The following is a 24,078-nucleotide window of genomic DNA, read 5'->3' as shown; positions in this document are numbered from 1 at the left end:
AGTCGTTAAGCGAGACGTCTAACACTACATCCGCTTCTGTAACCTGACTGGAATTGTAAGTCGCTCCGAATAAGGGCTTCTGCCACATGCTAGAATTGCAATGGAAATGTTTATGCATGCCTCATACATTTTCATTCTCAAGTTGATCAAGCTCCAGAACATTTACATTCTTCTGCTGCAGATTTAATCCGAACTTTCAGCATCATTTAGGGAAAGTTATTTCATTTGGTCTCGGCTTTTCTTCTTTATTTTTTTTTTTAAGGTGGGATAAATTACAACGTGATTATGTTGGTCACATTCTGGGTTTAGTGTAGGAACAGCAAAATGCTGATCAGTGCACCATGGGGCTCAGGGAAGCTAAGCTGTGCTGGGAGTTATCAAACAGTTGGTGCATCTACATTAAAAACCCTCTCTGGTGAAAATGACGTTTTTCACCTTGTTAGCATGTCCGTGTGGTGTTGTTTACACGCCAGAAGACATATCATGAGTGGAATAAGGAGTTAGCACCACAGCTGAGCGTTTCTGCTTTGAAACTGCAGTGTAAAAAAGATGGTCTCAAACGGGTGCGTTCAGACAGAAAGGGTTTCTGAGGTCAACTGACAGGGCAGGGTAAGTGGAGGTGGTGGTGGTGGGGGGGAGGGGTACTAACTGCATATTCATAGATGTGTATGCCCGGAATTAAGGCGAAGGTGTAGAGTTACACTGTCTAAGCCACTTTCTTAATGCATTAAGGCAGGGGTTTTAAAACTGTAACAAGGTTTTAAACTTCAAACATTCAACACATAAATATAATACTGCAGTGTCTCTGTCCTGACGGTCCTTAACTATTCATGTTCCACCCACTTCATTTGGAAAACTGTGAAGAGGAGTGGCTGCAGTGGAAAGTGATAAACAAATACTGTTGCCAGTTGGCATTGTAGAATGTGAATACAGCGGGTTCAGTGATACATGATACACATGTGGAAATGATGCTGAGTTCTGTCTGTTAGAGTATTTCAGGGGAAGGTCCTGCTGAGCTCGTGAACAGGGGAATAAAGGAGGATGTCGTGTCGCTCTGTACATGGTCCCAAGACACAGCATTTTCTTGTTTTTAATTTCCCCATTTCAAAGCATTAATGAGCACAGATTTACTTGGTTTACAGTTGTTTTACACAGAACACCAATGAGGATAATACAACACACTGCAAATAAATGCATCCAGCTCCACTGCTAGGTATCCCTTTATTTAAGGCTCTGTGATCTTTCTGGAGGGGCGGCACGGTGGCGCAGCAGGTAGTGTCGCAGTCACACAGCTCCAGGGACCTGGAGGTTGTGGGTTCGATTCCCGCTCCGGGTCTGTGAGCAGTTGGTGTGTTCTCCCTGTGTCCGCGTGGGTTTACTCCGGCTGACTGTCTGTGAGGAGTTGGTGTGTTCTCCCTGTGTCTGCGTGGGTTTCCTCCCACAGTCCAAAAACACACGTTGGTAGGTGGATTGGCGACTCAAAAGTGTGTGTTTGTGTGTGAGTGAGTGTGTGTGTTGCCCTGTGAAGGACTGGCGCCCCCTCCAGGGTGTGTTCCCGCCTTGTGCCCAATGATTCCAGGTAGGCTCTGGACCCACCGTGACCCTGAACTGGATAAGCGCTTACAGATAATGAATGAATGAATGATCTTTCTGGAGCTTCTTCAGCATGATCCTTTTCTTTGGTTGCAGCTGGGAGCAAACTATTCTGGTTCAGGTTCAATTTATATCGGTGGAAACACAGAAAAATTCCACATTATGTTCATGAAGAGGTGTGTTGTATGTCAGTGAGGTGTGACAGCATCTGTTTTATTCAAATGCATGTGTTTTATCACATAAACATGGCCAAAAAAGCAACATTTGCTTGACATTACGGAATATGCAGGTGTTTTTTTTTTTCTTCATTTTGTTTTACTTCATTTCAGACAGAAAGCGAAAAATAGAATTCCATTATTTTAACTTTAAATACAAACTAGAAAGGCCAGTTGATGGAAAGTATGCTGTGTATGAGGGGGCAGGCTAAAAGTAGACACACTGAAATGGGCACATGCCCAAAAATGTTGAAAACCCCTGCGTTAGGAGATTTTTTCAGAGGGTTGCCTTCTAAATATGTCACGCTGATAAACAGTGATGGGTATTTGCAGTTTAATAAATGACAGAAAGTGTTTGTTAAAAGTAGTGCTTTTAAAATACATCCGGCCTGTGTATGATAGTCTTAACACTACAGTCCTGTATAGAATTTACAGCTTGGGAGGTGGGCGGGGGGTAAATAAAATCACAATAAAAAAGAAGCAAGATATTTTTTTATTAACACTGGCAACGGACAAATACAGACTTTATTTGTTAATGTTACATTCTGAGGAGAGGCAGGAAAGGAAGTAAAGGCACACCTGGCCTTGTAAACAAATGGCATTTAAAATGTTATGGCGCACCAATGAACGGAAGCCTGTTTACATAAACAAACCCTGATCCCCCAGAAGAAGAAGCTGGTATTTGAGCCTTAATCTCAGACACGACATTTGAAGAGAAAATCAGCAGCTCAACCCGAGGCCTCAGCTCGGCGCATTACTCATTCCAGTCATGCTCCGGACACCTGCTCGTAAAAACGTTAAGGCATTTCCTCGCCGAAAACAAACAAGCAAACATGACCTTTAATTTCCACTGATTGCCCCAGAGAAGCTAATGAACGTCTCGGCAAACACTCGCAATCCAGGCGGGGTAATTTTAATTAGGCGCAGTCGAGAGAGGTCCCATTTACATGTTCAAAAGAAGACAAACATTTCATCACAATAGAGTATTGGGTTCGATTAGCCGAGAAATCCCAAACAGTGACAACTGATAAGAGAGGAAAAGGTGGGGAGAGTAAAAAGAATAATAAATCAGGTCTGCCAGAGTCCACTAATTTGTTTGTGTAATCAGTAAAATATATCAAAATGGATCATTAAAAGTTAAATACCTGTCTCTGTGATGGGAACAGTTTAAAACATCTTAATAAGAATCGTTCTAATCCATACAAGCAGGGCTTAATCCAGTCCGATGTGCTAATGAGGTCAGGCTATTCTGATGGGGATAGAGCACAGGCCTGGGCAGCGCAGGCAGGGAAGCTCAGGAAAAGAGAAGCAGGAGGTGGGGAGAGGTTACCACCCAACGAACAAGAATCCTTGGCTCCAAAAGGCGTGGAGGGACCAATATAACAGCGGCCTGGACAGGCAAACCTCTGCCAAGCTAAATTTTAGTCAGGGATCACGGACCCTGGCGTCCAAAACAACAGCCATATAAAGTAGCCTCTGCTGACATAAAGAAAATATTAACTTTCTGAGAAGGAGCAAATGGTCGAGTGGTTGAGTGTGTGGCAGCATTTTATATTTCACACAGACAGTCAGTAGTTTGAAGGTCAAACCCTCCACCATGATGTGCATAAATTCCACTCCGGTCACTCCGAGTGTGGCCTTTTTGCATCTGATTCTGACCAGAGTCTCTTCTTTATAATTCATTATAAAACATTTTTTTTCCTTCAAAATGAGCTATAAGGCAAAATAACAGCTTTTCTAAAGTCTGTCACATTTAACCTTCAAAGAAAATGCACGCAATAGAAATGCAACTTCAACTGGATTGTGCCGCACTTGTTCCACCTTTCGTTCGTTTCATTTTCATTCCTCAGTGAGAACAGGACAAAGAAACAAAGAGTAAGGAGACTCCGAACAAGTAATACACCACAAAACTGTCATTAACTCTCAAAACATTCTCAGTCAGATACACATTAGTTCAGTGGTGCCCAAACTTTTTCTGCACTCCCCTCCAATTTTGTAAATAATAATATTTTTGAGACTCCCCACTTTGACACACACACATTTTATCTTACAGACTCCACTGGAATTTATTTTAAACAATGCAATTCATACAAACTTGCAACTTCTTATTGAACAACACAAAAACTACTGCGAGGAGTCCCTCGAAAGGATTACAGCTGACTTCCATTATGTGTCTCATTCATTTAATTAGCTTTTCTTCCATTGTGAGACATTTAAGACAACACCATGGGTCTGAAAGGACATGCAATTTTTAAGCAGCATTTATAGAGAAAACGTTAAAGACAAAATAATAATAATAATCTGTCAGTCATAGGGTTCTCAGAAAACGGACTGGCCACCACAGGGCCCGACCTCACCCTCCCTAATTTTAAAAATAAATAAACTTATCATGTGAAACAAAGCATATTTTAAGAATGACATGGAGGTGCAGGTAAATATCTCTGCAGATTTGTTTGAATAAAATAAACATTATTAATAGGAAATTATCCTTCATTCATTCATTCATTATCTGTAACCCTTATCCAATTCAGGGTCGCGGTGGGTCCAGAGCCTACCTGGAATCATTGGGCACAAGGCGGGAATACACCCTGGAGGGGGCGCCAGTCCTTCACAGGGCAACACACACTCACACATTCACTCACACCTACGGACACTTTTTGATTCGCCAATCCACCTACCAACGCGTGTTTTTGGCCAGTGGGAGGAAACCGGAGCACCCGAAGGAAACCCACGCAGACACTGGGAGAACACACTACACTCCTCACAGACAGTCACCCGGAGCGGGAATCGAACCCACAACCTCCAGGTAATAGGAAATCAATGATACCTTTATGGGCAAGTGCGTACAAAGACATTTAAAGAACATGAAACATACGACTCTGGGGACGTCCATTAGATGTGATATAAACTTGGGCCAGAGTGAAAGTTTATTACATCTTTTAATGATAATGTTCGCAGTTATATAACAGAACCTCTATTTTGAACATGAAAATCCCCATTTTGTGGTCACGGAATTTACATGTTTGATGAATTTTGAAAATATGTCTTGATTTATATGACAAGAGAACCAGCGACAATGTGTTTTATGGACTGTGCTCACTGGGTTTGCTTTGAATACCAGAATGCATGATTAAAACTTGCAAGGTCACCACTAGTATTTTATTGGTGATTCCACTCAATGGAAGCCTACCAAAGCCTAATGTTGTCAGTTTGGGTCTGAGGAGCTTGAGGGGTCTCATAGAAAATGTGACAAGAAGTCAATAGCCATCTTCAGGGTTCTCTGTGCCAGAGCAGACAGGTTCTGGAATTTTGTACATTTCAATTAATCATTACTTTAAAAAGCTGGGATGAGAAGCTTAGGTTGTACAGAGTAAAGAGAGGATAAAGAAATAATAATAAAACAAATGTGTTTATCAATGTACAGAGTACCATGACACATTTAAGAGCCCTGCTACCAATGTTAGCTTCATTATATAATAAAAAGACACTGAGGGGAAAAAAAGACTGCATTGCAGCAACAGGTTCTGCACTTATCGTACCATCCCATGTGTGAAAAATCTGAAGAAGAAATAAGGAACTGAAGTGTCAGGTCCGGATTTGTGTAATATAGGAATTAATGAGGCACACCCTGAAATCCCGCCCTGGGCAAACGAGTCTCATGTGGAGACCTAAATCTGGAGAGTCAGGATTTGCTTAGTGGTGAAGTGCTCTTGAAGATTTTTCAAATTTATTCCTGAAAACGTGTTATTGGTGCATAAACCAGCTCAGGATTTGACCCCTGGAGCAAGAAAAGCAGTGTACCCCTAGACCATGATGCTGAGCAAGTTGATGAAACATCTTCAGAACTGTTACATGATGCTGCTTGCAGCAGGATTGAAGCTCTCCATTCAGAACAAATACACCACTCCCTAAATATATAACACTTTTTGGGCCCAAGAAGCTGTGGCCAGAACATAGAGTCTACCAGGGGAATAAGACTTTTCTTTGTGAATTGGTCTAGTTATCAGACTTTGGACCAATCTGGGCTTATAAACCAGTCATTACATCTACGAGAATGCAGTACAGAATGTACGAAGAGGAGTGCTATGTAGAGCACTGAGGAGTAACAGTAGGGGGTGGTGAAAAACAATGAAAAGTAGGAAAAAAGAAAAGCTGTAGGAGAAGAAGCTCTTTTCACACAGAGTCTTTTCCCAACCAAACGTAGGCATACTACTATAAAAAAGTAAATACCAGTGTAACATTGTCTCATGGATTTTGTCATATCTGGACTATTGTAATAACAGTAAATGAAAAAGACCCACCCATATACAACCCTGCCCACAAACCTGAGTAGCTTTAATAACTCTGTTAAAGTTCTGACAGAATTGTCTGATCGCAATTATCCATTCATCCATCCATCCATTTTCTGTAACCGCTTATCCAGTACAGGCTCACGGTGGGTCCAGGGCCTACCTGGATTCATTGGGTGCAAGGCAGGAATACACCCTGGAGGGGGCACCAGTCCTTCACTGGGCAACACACACTCGCACATTCACTCACACACTCACACCTATGGACACTTTTGAGTTGCCAATCCACCTACCAACTTGTGTCTTTGGACTGTGGGAGGAAACATGAGCACCCGGAGGAAACCCAAGCGGACACAGGGAGAACACACCAAACTCCTCACAGACAGTCACCCGGAGCAGGAATCAAACCCACAACCTCCAGGTCCCTGGAGCTGTGTGACTGTGGCAATACCTGCTGCGCCACCGTGCCAATTTTGTAAGCAAACTGCAGTTATTGTAAAAGCTATTAATTCTAACAGTCACATGTTTATGTCACAACAGAAGGTGAATTCGGTTCATTGGGTTGTGGCAAATGGAGGTGCATAAAAGAAAGCTCTCATTGCATTTACTGAGACAGGACATTGGTCTTAAGAATCAAGGAGAACAAGTGTCATTGGTGTGAGACACAACAGCACCCCCTTGTGGAACAGCCCCTAAATGTGAGTGAGTATGTATGTAAAAATGAGTGAGTATGGGAATTTGAAAGTGAGTTACAAGGCAGTTTCATGAGGTGCTTCACATATTACCAGTGCCACCTTCTGAATGTTGTAATATAACACATTCAGGCAGCAGTGTGTAATGTGTTTATTTGAGCTTGAGTTGTGTCTGTCAGCAGTTAGGAGCAACGTTGTATCGATAGCTAACGCAATAGTATGCAAAGCTTGTTTAGGTGGCTGGGGCTGCAGCGGTTGCACACAATAAACAGCTAAATAAATGAAGTCAAGTTGTCAAAGTAAATGAAGTAAAATTCAATATCTAAGACTAACAATCTGTTTAAAATGGTTTTATAATATTGTAATGCTGTATTATTAATTCAGGTTTTGATTCCGTTCAGGGTCACAGTGGGTCCAGAGCCTACACAGAATCATTGAGTGCAAAGCAAGAACACAAGGCACCATAGACAATCCACCCAACAGCATGTTTTATTGGATTGTGGGAGGAAATAGGAGCACCTGGAGGAAATCCACACAGACACAAGGAAAACACACCAAAATCCTCACAGACTGTGAATGGAGACTGGGATTGAACCCACAATCCCCAGGACTGCGTCTATGTTTCAGCAACATTACCTGTCGTGCCTCTGTGCTGCCCATATCTGTATTATGGCACTTTTCCACTGCGTGGAACCTACATGACTCAGCTTGACTCAGCACGGCTCTTTCCAAATCTGGTACCTGGTCCCTGGAACCGGGTAAGTCAGTCCCAGCTCGCTCCAGGTACCAACCATGCCGAGTAGGAACTAAATGGTGACCTGCAGAGTGCCGATTGGTCAGAGAGACGTTTCTATCACCATGAAATGCAGAGCTCATTCAAATCCAGCACAAACTCGCCTTGAAAAATCTCTTAAGTTACAGCTGCTTTCATATTTATTTTTATTGGACTCACAACAGTAGCTCGTAACTTTTCCTCAAGGTGTTTTGAAGAAGTTTAAATGCTCCCTGGGCCAATGTCCGACAAGAATTTCCAGTGAAAGTTGAATGTACAACAAGAACAAAAACTGATCTGTGAGAACTGGGGCATGGAGCCGTATTCAGTCCAAAAAAACAAAAACAACATGCAAATACACAATGACTAACCAGCACCTAACTTTACCAGCGTCATGTGGTTTTCAAAGCCTGCAATTCCTGTTAGAGATGGGGGTTTGCGGCATCACCAGCTCCATTTCGCAGGGGTGTTATGCCAGTGAAAAAGCGACAAGAGTCGTGTAGAGCTGGTCCCATGCGATGGAAAAGCACCATTAGTGAATAACAATATTAAACTCAATATAATCAACAACATATTTATTTTGCTTTGTCTGTTTTGTATACTGGATATAACAGTGGGAAATGCTATGATATAAATCGCAGTTCATTTTGCCCAACCTTGGCCAAGAATGAGACAAGAATGAGAAAAGGTAATCAAACCTATTCCTGATCTCTCACCAAGGCCCCCAATGCATTGATCAATGCGACAGTGCTCCTTGGGATGCTCAGGATGCACTCATTTTCATAATCCAGACACAGAAGAACGTTCCTCTCACAACATCCCCCCAAGTAAATGGGTTTCACTAGCAGGTACCTCACCTCTCCTGAGACGGATCGGGTTGTCTGCGATTTGGTAAGGGGAATGTAGTCATTCCTGTCCTGGTGTGCCAAACTCCTCTCTTTCCCCTCTCCTCTGCTTCCCGCGTAACCAGAACCCCCTCCCTGGATGGTGCCCCCGGACGAGACTGTAACAGGACGATTTATCTCTCTGCCCACCTCTCTCTCCGGACTGCTCCAGTGCCATGTCGGTCCTCTGCGGCACCCCATGGAAAGTGGAGGCACATTGCAGGCGGACACCTTGCTGTGCCAACTTGAGCTGGAGAGGATTATTCCTGATGACAGGGCATTAAAAGTGTAGTAGGCCTTTGTTGGGCACTTGCCTTTCCCTGGTCTTGCTCCGGATTCAGGGACAGGCCATAGCTTTCAAGCATTTCTTAGGCCTTTAATAGCCACTACTCATTAGTGCCTGGATGTCACACCAGCTTAGTTCCTCTTCCTAACTCTTTCACTCCTTTCCATGAGCTTCCGTCCTGGACATCAGCGCTTTTTTGGCCCACTAACTGCCGCCACAAGAACAGCCTTTTTTGGGTTCGCCTCCACTCAGCTCCACTCTTACGACATAAGTCATTATTCTTGAGTTGGCCCCCGTTCTTGCTTACGACAGCTCAAACGCATCTGACACTTCAACAGGAAGATGGCCAGTTCCAGCATAATGGAGTGCTCTCCTCAAAATGGCACTGGTGTGACGAAGTCATTCCGAAAGCCATTTCCAAGGCTCCAGTTTTTCGGAGCTGGAGAGGTAACTGGGACTGTTTGATCTTGAAGGGACGGAGGATTAATGCCCTCCTTGTGTGGTGTCCTTTTCTTAAAAAGATTTTCATCTCAACAGGAATGTTCGGTAGAATGGAGGTCATCCCCCAAGAGCAACTTCGAGAGGCGAAACGAGCCAAAAAGGACCAGAAGAAGAGGATTTCCTTCGCCCCGTCTCATTTCAAAAACCATTACATCCAAAACCCACGCTTCTTTTGGCACGTTGCAATCTATAAAACTGATAACATGCAAGCTTAAAAGGAAAGAACTGAATGTTTTTGGACTGATATGAAAGCTCTGCTACTTCACGGCATTCCTCATATTGACACCGAACGTGAAAAACCAGAGCGTCTCTAACAACCTGTGACTGACTTTTACCACTCATCAGTGCCATCATTAGATCTCTTAAGTTGCCTCTATAATTAGCCTCCATGTTGTGTCTCAGACTGTGCTCTGATATTGCTGTTTTTTCTTCTCGCGATAAATGAGTACGGTGCTGTGGTTGTTCCCACTAAATGAATTGTCAGGCTCTGGCCCAGATTTCTTTCTAATCTCGCTTTGACAGTTTAAAAGCTGAGCGCAGCGTGCATGCGTATCACCCCGCTCCCACTCACCCCGTTCTCCCTTTCTGCTTTCTCTTGCATTTTGATCACATCGGTTTATCTAATTTTCCAGTAAATGCTTGAAATGTATTCCTGCACACTTTCTCCCCGTAAACGGACACAAGAGGATTGGGGAATATTAGATTGGAATGGACGGATTGCCATGGCCATGGCTCTCCTCTGCACATCTCCAGGAGAAGCACAAGACTGACTAGGGGCAGGTACCAGCACATTCATGACCCCTGAACTGGACCAGCACCTTGACCTCCCTGCATACTCTGGAGTGATAATCTGACCTCATTTAGATTCCACATGAATTATGCAGTGATACACAGCACACTGGGCAAACTGTGTGTTAGAAACATGCGGTCAAATTAGTTCAGTGACATTACTTGCCGTATTAGCACTGTGCATCCACAAAAGTGTTTAAGGGAGGTCAGATAAACAGCATCACTGGTGTGAAGCAACTCTAACACGAAACACTCAGGAACCACGTTATTGGAGTTCTATTAGCACCCCCTTGTGGAGGATCCTGAGCCTGCTGAACATGAGTAGAAAGCCAGGCTTTAAAAGTGGTCCACATTTAAAAATAAAAGGTGCCAAAAGGGTTTCTCTGGAACAATGCCATAGAACAGTGTTTCCCATCCCTGGTGCCGGATATCCTCTACCTTATGCATTTTACTTTTTCCCCTGCTCCACACACACACACACACACCTGACCCAACTTAACAGCTCATTAACAACCTCTTACTGAGCTGCACTGAGTAAGTCCGGAGCAGGAAAAATCACTAAAATATGCAGGAAAAAAAATGTGGCCTCCAGGATCACGGTGGCAAACATTTCCAAGAACCAGTTTAAGTTGTGGTGGTTCTCCTTAGAACCGGTTTTCTAAATGAGATACGGGAGTGCTAAGAATGTTTTTAAAGCTAAAACGTAGACATAACCGTTAAATACTGATTCCATTACTGCTGTTCAATACCCATCCTCTTTATATTAATAAAACACAGCGAAAAATGTACTAAAAAAAGATCAAGAGAGTGTAGTTAACCCAAGCCATTTAGCCTCAAAGGTTCAAAACAAAAACAAAGTCCCGTCCCCCCCCCCCCCCCACCTTTTTCCAGAGACGTGTTAAATTTCAAGCCAGGAGAAAAACAAGGCAGCATTAGGCATGCAGGACAAGCATGAGGAATATGCAGAGAATAAATGAGGTGTCACTTTCAGTAAGAGTCACACAATCAGCAGCAACGAGAGACTCCTTAATCCTTCTCAGCCTGCCATCAGTGAGTCACTCCAGCCCTGGTGTCTGCTTGGCGCACATGAAAGAGAAATGCCCTTGGTTTTGGGGAAGGTTGACTCCCCTCCTTCCCATGCAACACACTCTCCTGATGCACGGCACATAAGAATTAGGCATGCCTCCACAGCTGCCTTCCCACCGCCTGCTCCGAGCATCCGCCACTGATAGCTGACATTAATCCAAAGGGCGCTTGACAACATATTAAATGCTCTTTAAAGCAACGCTGAAAATACTACTGGGTTTCTCCTTCTTTATGAAGCGTCTGTTGTGATTTAATTTCTGTAATAAATGACTTGACACACTGTACAAAGCTGCAAGTCGCTAGCGGGTTCCCTTCTACAAGTGCGGACATTTTCCAATCAATTTCAAAAAAACTTTAATTAATTTTGACTGCCAGCACAACACTCCGGGTCAAACGAGTTACAACATCGTCCTCAATTAGGAGCGCGCTAACTGATTGTTGGGAATACTGTTGCCTTTTTTTGTGCTCTCCCCATATCATCACAATCAGGTCTACAACAGTTGGTTGACAGTAAACAAGAAGGTAGGCATTTATTTATTTATTTATATAAGTGTTTCCTCGCAACGCCTGATTCGAACTGACAGCCTGTGTACGCCAAGGGAATTAAATCATTACCTGAACTTCTGAAGCCCTGCATCATATTACATGGGAAGGGATGCGGGCGACTGCATTTCTCCATTCCAGATTTGCATTACAATGCTTATGCATTAAAGGAAGACACAACCCGATTACTTCCAAAGAGGAGGAAAGCATTTCTGATTCTGACAGGATACACAAATAGTGGGTCGAGCCTTCAGTCTCTATTCCGCTTTTGTCATTCATTTCCTTACACAGCAAACCACCCCCTCCCCAACCAATAAAAAGGCAAGGTTGTCACTCCATAAAGAATACACCAAGGGATAAAGTAGTGTATCCAATTCATAAATATCCCTTTAAGAGGGCAACGTCAGTGATTTGTCACTGGGGGCTTTTGGCAGGGCTGAAATTGATGGGAGAGTGACATGTGAGTTATGTAGGGGGGCTGTGGCAGGCATTATGATTTCCAGGGAGGCGAGCTCACCCACCACAGCACTCCACATCCCTCCCTTTAACAACCTTCACAGCAGAGCAGCATTAATTAAAAAAAGTAGGAAGCGCCATTTAGAAACTTTATGATTTATGGGAAAAATAAATAAATAAATAAAAAAGCTACAGGATGCGGCTCCTTTGTGTTCCATCCTCTGATGATACTGCTGCCTGTCAGTTAATGCGCCGAAGCAACACGTGCGTCGCCGGGAACGCATTAAAAATGCAGCACGAGTAGGCAAGGAGTTTATGAATTTCTTCAGAAGAATCATTTTCCGCAGCAGCAAATCATTGACAATCCCCCCAGCTTTGAGCAGCTAAATAATGTTTAGTTTCAGTCTCGTGGTCAGCCGGAGCACAGAGAGAGACACATCGCATAACAGCCTGAACACAAACAACAAATAAAATGTGAAAATCAAGCAAAAACACTCTCTCGTTTCCATTAAACGATAAAGTAGCTAGACTGAGGGAAATCAACTAATTTAAAACGGCTGGCCTGCAGGTCAAGGACAACTGGCAAACTGCTGGTGTGCTTTTTCTTCACCCAGTCACACAAAAACAAACAATGCATTTTTATTCACAGGGCAAAAGAAATCAGAGAGAGCCTCCTTATCTCCGCTTGTTTGTTTGATACGTTGTACGTGGAATTCCTTCAGACTTTGATAAAAGGCAGCTAAATTGCATTTTCATATGCAGATTATGAGGTGGACGCACATTAGGATGGATCTCCCCCTCCCCTTCCTCCATTCAGCAGACTGACTGCATGCTGACTGCAACATTAACCAGAGCGAGCACAGGAGATTTACATCTAGAATTCCACGACAAGGCGCATTTCAGAGCAAAATCATCTTTACATTTTTAATGTCGAGACTTCCAAAATATCCTGACTCTGCTGGTCCAAAATCAAATTTGACAATGCGCTGAAAATGTAGGGATACCTCTGTATGTCTGCGGCAAAAAAAATGAAATAAAGTCAGAGCTGAGCGCAAAAAAAAAAAAGTACAAAGAGATTCGACATAAAACACCACAAGGGAAATCCATTCTGAGGGAAGACAAGCCATCTAAAAGATAGTGTTCGTGTTATTCTAGCCCAAATAGAGAGGAAAGAGGCACCAAAAGAACATCTGACAGGTTAGACTAGCTACGAACTAAAACCATATGCCTTTACACAATATCAGTAATATGCAGTCTATTCATAGCAGTAATAATCGCTCTGAAATAAAATGGTCAGGAAACAGATGGCTGAGAAAGTTATACAATGTATTTCCAACTTGGAAACGTAGGAGGACGCTGAAGCCGTGCAGAAATGTCACAATCGTATGTTTTTATTAAATTAATCTATCAGTGTTTACGCACAACTATTGGCCGTAGACTGGGTCTAGTGTGTGTACATATATCCCACAATGCTCAGTCCTACGCCATAATACATTTTTGCTAAATATGACTGCAGTTCTTTTGAAAAAAACTCTCATAAACACTGTGTCAGAAACATTGCTTAAAATAAATAAAAGGTATTTCTATAAGGTCAGCAAGAGTATAAAAAAAATATGTAAAAAAAGACAGCAGCAGATGGCAAGGAGAGGTGACCTTACCTCATTGGTGTTCCACCTGTGTCTCTCTTTTGGCAACGAGGAGCATTTTGGTAGACATTCAAGCAGCTTTTTGGGCAGGTATATTTTCAAATGTCCATGTTCATCTGAGGACACAGGAAGGAGAACAATAAGCACGTCAGAGATTTCACAACGTTAAATGCTGCAAAATAAAAACGTTACAAAAGAGAGAATTTAATTACTAGAATAAGGACTGTGTTCGGGGACTTTATTTCATCTGAAAACACACAAAGGCAACAATATGACCATTTTCACAGTGACAGATCTGCCTTAAGCAATAACAAATTCCCATAAAGCTAGGGTAGATTTTTTTAGCCATAAAAACAAGGACAGAGTGATGATGCGAATCCTCTAGGTTTTATTAAACTGATAAAAATAGTAAGACAAAGTACATAAACACCCATGTGACTTAAAAGTCCCTCTCAAATGTCAGAAATGAGTCAGAGTCTACGCTCAGTCAAAATCTGATTACAATATGCTACAGTCTCTTAAAGACATAGTGGCCTAGTGTTCAACAAAACCCACATTAGACAACCATTTAGTGATAGTTTAATGCTTTGGGTCTATATTTAAATCTGTCAGCACTAATAAAAACAACAGCCGAAATCGAAAAATCAGCAAAACCAACGAGCAGTCAACAAAGCATCAAACAAAGGCTGGACTCTAATCAACATGAAACTGACTACACTAACTAGCCATGAGCCAGGTATTTATACCATGGTGTAATCCACAAAAACAATGATGCACACACTTACCTTGAAGCAAAAACAAATAAATCAATAAATAAAGTCCTGTTACTAAATCCTGGGTTAAACCAATTAATTACAGAAAAATGAAACCACATTTTAACAGTATGTATGACCCACTGGGTCAAAAGCCAGAGGTTTCACACACATTCAAATAATTCAAATATATCCACAATGGTCTCTGTGGAGCACCAGCTAGCCTAGCACTTTTAGCATGTTGGCAAAGTTAGCAAACTAAAATATTTCATAATAAATGTCTTTTTTTTTTTTAAACCATAGAAAGACAGTACTGGTTTTAACCGTAATAATACAAGCTTGCAGATTCAATTTCTGAATTTCAATACCTAGGAAATTGATTTAAAAATAAATAAATAAATAAATAAATACAAATTTATTATTACGCTTCCAAAGTATTTATTACTACTGATCTGTAAGGGAAAGTGCCACCAAATATTTTTATATATTTTGTTTTTATATATGTTTTTTTTTTTTTTTTTTACCACAATCATGGTTAAATTCTTTCTTGAACATATATTGTATTTGACACTGATGACTCAAATGCAGCAATAAGAAAAACAAAAACTGTTGAGTATGGAAAAAATCTTAATCATCTGAGATTGAGAAGGTAGCAGAAGGCTTTTGGTATTTTTGGGAGAAAGTCCACTTTCAAAGGCTTAAGGGAGTGACGGTAAGCTTTATTAAGACTTTAACTACCCAATAAAGTCCACAGCCATCCTGATCCTGACTGCAAGGTAGAATGGTAAAAAGCACAAATGCCAGTGAGGGATAAAAGAAAAGGGGAATACAATTTGTTCAGAGGGCAATTAAGGCAGGGCTATACATCAGGCTTTCTATTCTAACCCTGAGTGTGTCTCTCCTCCCTGACGGCCAAGGGGCTTAGCAGGCCGGGCCAATCACTGCCTTTTACTCTCACTGTTGTACAGCAGGATATCTAAATTATAATGATATTGTCTACAACTGTGAATTGAGTCCAATTATAATCACCTTGTTACTATCGTCTGCCAATTTCGTCTCTCACCAGCACCCACTCACATAGCACTCACTTCCAGTTCCAATAAAAACCTCGTGAGGAAAGCAAATGAGTGGATAGAGGATACACAAACATGCTGCTACTCATTTTAGTATGATATCAAACAGAATATTCCTAGTGTAATGATATTAACACCATTATCGCTATTGACTTCACAGTAATTCATTTCAAAGGTGCTACACCTATGGTTCAGTTCAAACAGTCATTGTTTGGTGTTTACATGCCTCCTTACGGTCTGTTGAAAATGATTTTCTGATTTTCATACTGGTTTAAGACTAATGTATTTAAATTACATATTTTCTGATTGGCTAAAACATGGTAGTGGCTAAACAGGTCAATGAAAATGTAGTATATTTCAGATCACAATATCAATTCAAAACAGTGTTTCCACGTGTAGACTATAGACAGAACAATGATTTTCTTTGTGTGAATTGTTATTATAACTTCCAACCCTCTTTTCTCGCTAGCAGCTCAATAAGGTCACGTCATATATGAAACCCAACAGTAGCTTACTTTTGCTGAGTTACAGGGAAGAATATTTTATTTGGGCAAAATGAACTTCCATTATTCCAGTGAAGTAGCCACGAAGGGGCCTGCAGAATAAGGCTACTTTAAAAAAGTGAGGCTGATCACATTTTTGAAATGGTCCCTTTTAAATTAAAAAAATTGTGAAAGCAAAATAGTCATTGCTTTCAATGTAGATAAAGCTGTTTCTGTGCAAACTTACCAAGGTGTCTGACAATTTTTATAAATGGCAGACACAGCCTTTCACTTGGAAAGTATGTTCAAAATTATCAAGGTCTATGTCAAGGTAAGCCAGCTTCCATAGATAACTTTAAATAACTTTACTCAACTATAATACAGGAACTTTACTTCTCATCTAAGTTCTACTGGAGCTGAAAATGCCAAAACCTACATTCACAAAAGAAAAAATGATTTGAGGGGAATTTTACCAGGTTAGTTCCTGTCGCGCCTACTTTGTAAGCATATCCTGATGTTTTTCAAGGTTTTGAAGAAAGGAACAACGCATAACACTGATGAGTCAGCTCTGTGGTGTATACAGATATATATTTGAGTCAGAAAATACCAGCAGCCAATTCTGACGTGGCCATTATTGCAAAAAAATAAATAAATAAAATTCATGATTAGCCCCTTTGAAGGCTAAGGCAAAGCCTCTAAGTGTGGTTAAGAACAGGCCTGCAAATCTGTGTGATTACAGCTTTCTTTGAGCTAATGGGCTTAGTTTTCACAGCACTGCTCACGTCACTGATGACATATAACAACACATCTACTGGATCCAATTACACAATTTCCAGTTCTGGCTGCCTGGGCCATGGAGTGGGCAATTTGTGCGATACTGAAATTACCATAGTATGAGAACGCTGTTCTTTAAATCAATTTCTCCATCAATCTAATCCATGCAATGAAAAATACCACAATAAAAGGGAGATGACAAGCCCAATGAAGTAATATCAGTTCTTCTGAGAGATCTCAGAGACCATGTTTGCCTTCTCGAATGACAGAAGCAGCGTGTGTACTGTGGCAGCAGCGGTCCTGTCGCATATCCCTCATTCTCCCCCTAGTTGTCAGGCAATCGACTCTTGATATTGCAGACATTTGTCAAAGAGCAGCTTGTCATCTGTTTAGACTGAGAAAAATATGGTTCTAAATGAAAAATTTATATTACTCTTTTCCTGTCATCTTTCCTTTTCTCTTCCACACAGGCCGAAATACATCTTTTGTCCAAAAGCACACCCAGAGTTGTGTGGGAATCATACGCAGTTTGTTCTAACAAGAGCAGGCTCATTCAAGTCCGATCTGGGGGCTTTTTTTTTCTTTCTTTTTCCTTTTTTTGCAGTACTTCCTCCTGCCTCAGCGTTTATTTACTCACCCCATTTTTAATGCACATTTTCAAATATATCATTAATTCATGTTTATGTACAAGCATGCCATTTCTGATCTTTCAAAACAAGGCTTTCCAGCTGTGAAGCTTTTATTTTCACCCTGTTTCTGACAAGTCTGTCTATGAGATCAACCGTATTGTGCTGTTTACTCAAGGTCTGATCACTCACTTCTGTGAGTGGCTATAGAGGGACTATAACATGAGAAGAAAATGATGGAAGAAGCGTCCGCGCAGTCTATAGATTGGAATTAAGTTGCAAAAACAGTCAGTTTGGATATCAATCTTTTAGTGATGTCACACAAAACTCCAGCTGTTTAGCTCCAACAATTGATGGGGAAGTTATAAGGAGGGTTTTGGGATAGTCTCACTGTAAACACTAATGTTCAAAGTAATGAACTGGATTGAGTGATTCTAACTTAAAATATAATGAAAGATTGCACTCAATTAAAAAAATGTCTACAATTTCTTCTTTTTGAGTTTGTGAAACTGTAACATTTGGAATTAGCAGAGTCCTGATTGTAATTTTAAATAAAAAAAATAGCTGGATATGAGAGATTTAGGTGAACTTAAATGTTATGAGTTTATGCAGCATACGTCTGAAGTCACAGACATAGGACCAGTGCAGTAGTTTTCAGCCACGATGGTGGATGGTCTGGGGTTCACTGCTTTTAATGAATGTGGACAGGCTCATGTGTTGATTTCAGTGGGAGGGGTGGTGGCACAACAGGTAGAATCACCGTCACATAGCTCCAGATTCCTGTGGGTTTGAGGCCCGCATCGGGTCACTGCCCTGAGGAATTTGGTGTGTTCCCCCACAGTGCAAAAAACATGTTGGTGGACTGGCCGTGCAGGAATGTCCTTAGGTGTGAGTGTGTGGTGCCCTGAGATGGACTGTCAGCTTGGTTACAGAGAGTGAATGAATCTATGGTTAAATTAGTTAATAGTACTCAATTTTATTGAGTATGAGAAATGCATTTTTTTGGTGTATAAAGCATTAAATTCTAAGCACCAGCGATATGAAAGTGTCAAACAAATAAATACAGTGGAGTTTGAGTTCCTAACTTGTGTTTATTGATAGTCAGAAAACATGTTATTTCTTACTAATTCAAGGAATAAGGTTTAAAAGACCGTTGGACGGTGGACAACAATCTAGAAGTTGCACTTAATTTAATGCAAAATGATGAAAAGGTGTGTTGTTTTTGGCTGCAATCATTCAATGTACAGTGGGACATCTGTGAACAAATGGCCCAAAGATCCCAAAATATCAAGAAAATGGACTAAATTTGTCAACTTTAAACGGGCACTTTGGAAAGGACCATCCACTCACTCCGTTATCTGTAGCTCATTTCACTGGCGCTTTTCCAACAATATGGGCATGTAAGGACACCAAAGAAAGGTGTTCAAGAGCCTCTGTAACATGGAGGTAAACAGGGTAAGGACACTCACTTCGCCTGTTTTAGTTGGTGTTAGTTAGCGTTAGCTTGACTCGCTAAACTCGGTGGCTCAGATTATACTCGGCTACGTAGCTGCATTACGGAGGTTTATAGTGTCGGATGAATTCGAGTTCGACTTCGATCACATTTACAAGAATAACGGTACCTCTACATTTGAGTTTAGCTTATTCCTAGGCTATTGTCATGAATAATGTTGGTTATTTAGCTAGATACTGTCATAACAGTCAGTCATAACGGTGTTTTACCGCGGCGTTGTTCAGCCGTTGTCCACCAGTGACATCACACGGTTGCGTTCAAGAATTTCCGTAGCGAGCTCGGGTTTTTCCGTCAATTTAATAAAATTGTCAGTTTTAAAGCAAATTAAGCTGCTATTTTCATTTTAATTCATACTTATATATGTCAGTAACTAAAATAAGGTCCATTAAGTGGTGCTTAGCCTTTAAATAAAGTTGTGTATGTACTTCTGACCTTTGAGTTGATGAACTTAAAAATTCAGGTTTACAGTGTTGCTTTCTTACTGAGGTCTAGTACTATGCAGCCAATCAAAACAGAATTGACTGATCAGTCTTAAAGGCACAGTAACAAAAAAAATCTGTTTTATTCTAAGAAAATGGTGTTGATAAAAAAATAGCAAATATAGTCATGAACCTCAGGGAAAGGCTCTAATTTCAGGACGCTACACTATGCCTGATCCAGTTGGTTTCATTTTTATTTTTTAGTTGAAATAATTGTATTTCTTGTTTGAATAATATTTCGGTTTGAACATACAGAATGGGTTTGTTTACTCTTCAAAACCATTCTTGCATTACATGAGAGCCCTTATTATTTTCCACCCTTCTATTCTTTTTTCTCTAAGCATCAGACGTCTTTCATATATAATTCCCTACATTTGGGGGCACATAATGTCATAAGGGCATATATTGAAGAAAATGGACTGAACTGACGGTCAGTAAATGGAACGGTTCCAAGAAAGAGATGATGGGAAGAAGAGAAAAAAAAGCTGAGTAAGAAGAGAAATCCCGGCTTATAGCAAAACACTAATGAAGGGCTGAAAGGCACCTGATCAGGATGTGAAACTGTTCTCTGCCTGTCGGGGTGAAGAGACAAAACTCAACCCTGGCAGTTGCTGTGTGTTATGTGTGTGCTGGAAAGTGTTGGCACTGTGCAAAATTACTCTTACAGTAAGCAGCAGATACTGTATGTGGTATGATTGGCCTCAGTCACATAAGGTCTATGGAAGTTACAAAAAAAGCCTGTTAGGAATTCACTGTTTTATGATGTCACAGAAATTACACAAACACCAAATATTGGGGGCATTAGCAAGATACTAACCAAAGAATTAAAGGCACCTTATCACTGCTTTCTCCCTGTTGAGGTGATGAGATAAAACTCAAACCTGGCATTTGCTTCCTGTGGTGTGTGCGCTGGAAATGGGCTGTGCTGGGCTAAATTACTCTTACAGTAGGGAGCAGATACTGTATCTGGGATGATTTGCCTTGCTCAATTAACGCTTCAACAGAGCAGCTGCTCACAGATAACAACAAGGTGCTTTAGCATCACCCTAGGCAAGCAGAATAAAGCACAATAAATAAACAACTTACACTAGCACCCGACTCCCAAAGATGCACAAAAAACCCTTCCATCTTTAGGCTCTGGGCCTGACAGTTCACATTATGTCTCAGCAAATGTTTGTACAATGCAAATATCAAGCATTTCTCAATGGAATACCAATCATAGCTTGATGCAGAACTGTTTTTCACAATTATTTAATGCTTTCACAGTGTTCTTCCTTTAACTTCATTGTATAGGCATTACTGGAGTTCCATTTTGAAAGGCCCTTGTCTAAAACACTAGAGGTTTCCTTGTTTTACTGAAATAAGAGTAAATCTAATATGGAAACATTGTTAAACCATTCATTTTTAAACAGTGGATATATGGGTATTACGATTGCAAAACAGCCTGATCTATTTGTGATGTCACAATACAGTCCATTGCAGTTAAGCTCAGCCAATCGTGTTGAAGTATGATTTGTCACAGATTTTCGCCCTCCTTTTTTTACAACACGTTTAATCTGACTTTAAAGCAACAATAAGGTTTTTTTTCTGCCACTTTTAAGACTGACCCTAAAACAGCAATTGGAAAGGGATGAAAAATGATGATTTACATGATGCCTTGTTAACCCATATTCAACAGCTGTATTCTCATCTATGTAGGACATCTGTGGGACACTGGGAAACTAAAGGTCTAACTATAGCATTTGAAAAAAGTACATAAACACATATATTTTGTAAATTAAAACCATGAAAATTATATTTATATCAGTGAAAAATGAGTTTTAACTATGGGGCTGCTACCACGGGCCATCTCTGGACAGTCTTTATACCTCCTTTTCTCTCTAACTCATTCACACTCACACACACACACACACACACACACACACACACACACACACAGGCAAATCAGACAGAGAAGGAAGAGTCCTCCCAGGCTCTACAGTGGCTGGGACACACTCCACTGCCTGCTTACAGTGATCAATGCTGGCCAAGGCATGCACTCGCCCGTAATTAAGCCCTACTGCCGGCCACTGATCAATTCTAACTAAAACATTCCCTCAGACACACCCACCAGTGACGTCATCCTCTGCCAGGGCTGTTTCTGCAGAGCAGGATGTCAGCTCATACCCCCTTTACTGTGGAGAGGGTGGGGGGTAAAACCATGAAGTACACTTCATTACACAACGGTAAGGTAAAAGTTCAATGGTTTTTATTCTCAGCACAGGCAGTACAGAAAGAGTAAAAGGAATAAGACGTTAAGTCCTTATGCTTTGAACAAAAAAACTTATTGGCCTTAGTTTAATACCCCTGTAGACACGTATAGAACTGCAGGCAAAGAAACGGTCTCAGTTTGAATTTCGTGAATTTTTAGCACAAGTCCCGAGGAAAAGGCAGGGAAAAAAAATCATCCTCCTCTTTTCAGATTGGATGGCTGTTAATTAAAAACTCCTCATAGTGCTAAAACGCTCGGTAACTTCTCCCAGAACGCAGCTTGAGAGACATCTTAGGAAGTGTGGGATTTGCTCCCTCTTTCTTTTCTACGCCAAATAAAACGAATGTGACTGAACTGAAGGCTCATTGCTCTGCGGTTAAGAGCATAAGAGACGGCGCTGAATGTTAATTCGCCACAGCACTGATACTAGCTGCTTTAATAAAGAGCCTCTATCAGTGTCTATGTGGTAGAAAAAACACACACACTCACCCTCTTATCTGACATTATTGGGACTCTGGGGACTAAAATGAGCTTCAGTCGCACAAAAAAAAAAATCAATTGCTAAGCTAAAGCAAAAGCATGAGGGGTGGGGGAAGAGAAACAAGAGGCAGTTCAGAACTGAAGAAAAATAAGGGCTGGTGGCCGGCTTTAGTGAGAAGTGCACGCAAATAAGAATGCAGCGAGGGGATGGAGTCTTTGCTAACGATCCCAGCTGTAGCTACAGAGGCGGCTGCTGAGAGGCAGACATTAATGCTCTCTCTCTCCGCTTTGCTCGCACCAATGTGGGCTTCCTCGCACCGCTGCTCCCGGGCCAGCCTCCTCCGCTGCCTCATGGCTTTTATTTTCCCGCTAAACAGCGACAACGCTGCCTGCATTAGCATAACTCTGTCTCCCCCCCCACCAGTGAAAAACAATCTAGTTGTCAGGGCCTAAAGTGCAAGGCAGGCTGAAAAAGGAGGGACACGGCTATATTAGAAGAAGTGCAGCGCTGAGTTGAACTGAGCAGAGCTGAGCTGGGCCAGGCCAAATACGAGGCCAGGGCCTCATCAGGAGAAAAAGCCTCCCTGGCTTTGAGGAGTGAAAGTATAAGTTAAGAAAAAGATTAAGGTGGACACACCCCTGAACAGAACGTGGACTTTGTCCATACTTGGGGTATAATCAGTCTTAGTAGGTTTGGTCCAATTAAAACAAAGCTTGGTGCGAGTATTCTCTTAGTGTAGTGAAAACACAACATTAGCTTTAGCAACGTTAGCTAAGCATTAGATACATCTCCTCCTATTTGCAGTGTACCTTCTCTGGTACATGCTGTGGAGGATTTTCTGGCAATGTTTTAAATCCTTTATCCATTTTACTTGCTCTAGCTGAGATTCCAGCTGGAAAAAATACCACCATGTATACACAACCCAGACAAGCGCATTATAGCACAGCGTAGTGCATTGTTTTGACAGTTGGCTCCCAAACTATATGTCATACGTCTGTCATCCGTCCCTTATTTTTGTTTTGGTTCGATGGTAAATGTGTCAGTGTGAATGCTATGTGAACCAGGACTAAAATGTAACTATGCATCATTCTCTTGCTTGGTCTTGACCAATGGAAAAATACTACCAATAAAAATGCATGCTTAAAGAACACATGGCAAGTATTTTTCTTCACAGAGTTTGCTATTTCTAATTAACCTTGCCTTGGTTGTGTAGAATGTTGGGCAAATTAACTGCTAAATCTCTCTTAGGAGATACCTGGCCACTCAGCCAATTGCATTGCATTCAGAGCTGGTGTAATTGATGTAACTGAATTTAAAGAAACACATTATGTGAAATGTGGAATAAAAAAATCATAGTCTTTTCCCTATATCACCTTACACTTGTAAGAGAAACAGGAATAATACGTAGAGTAAAAGCCAAGTAAGGGAATAGGGGAGAATATATAGGAAAAGACAGAGCTTGCTCATGGAAAAAATAGACAGACTGGCAGACAGTCTGGGGAGAAGAGGGGAAAGAAAGAAAGAAAGTAGACGAGAGGCTGTGCAAAGAAGGGAGTCAGAGAAGGGCATTTTCTGCTTATGCTTGCCACCCACTCGAAAGGGGATTCTTTCATTAGGAAGAGCAAGTGGGACACTACCATGAGACCTGCTCTTGACTTGGCTGGGGCTGCTCACTGCAAACAAGGCCAGCTTCAAACGCTCCGTCTGAACTCAGACCTCCTTGTCACCAACCAGATACCAGCAGGAAATAGGGCCACGCTTTATGCCCCAACAAATTGCATGGAGAAATCTTCCAAGCAGACATGCTGTGTCCTTGTCTGTTGTCAACGAGCCTGCTGTGATCCTTCAGAACAAGCCTGGGCAGTTTGGGTTTTTGCTATCGCTAATGCTAACGT

At 41.4% G+C, this 24,078-nt stretch overlaps 1 protein-coding gene across 4 annotated transcripts in view; it reads right to left on the bottom strand.

Moving 5' to 3' along the window:
- Nucleotides 1-24,078, bottom strand: part of camta1a (calmodulin binding transcription activator 1a) — a 509,355-nt gene that overhangs the window by 471,576 nt on the left and 13,701 nt on the right. For all 4 annotated transcript variants that reach the window (XM_066670611.1, XM_066670607.1, XM_066670608.1 and 1 more), the window contains exon 3: nt 13,765-13,868. In XM_066670611.1, coding sequence (XP_066526708.1) covers nt 13,765-13,868 — 104 coding nt within the window. The remainder of the gene's footprint in view (nt 1-13,764; nt 13,869-24,078) is intronic.

The sequence above is a fragment of the Hoplias malabaricus genome, chromosome 5 (genome assembly GCF_029633855.1).
Source record: "Hoplias malabaricus isolate fHopMal1 chromosome 5, fHopMal1.hap1, whole genome shotgun sequence".
Taxonomy (NCBI): domain Eukaryota; kingdom Metazoa; phylum Chordata; class Actinopteri; order Characiformes; family Erythrinidae; genus Hoplias; species Hoplias malabaricus.
This window is presented reverse-complemented; position numbering and strand designations above follow the sequence as displayed.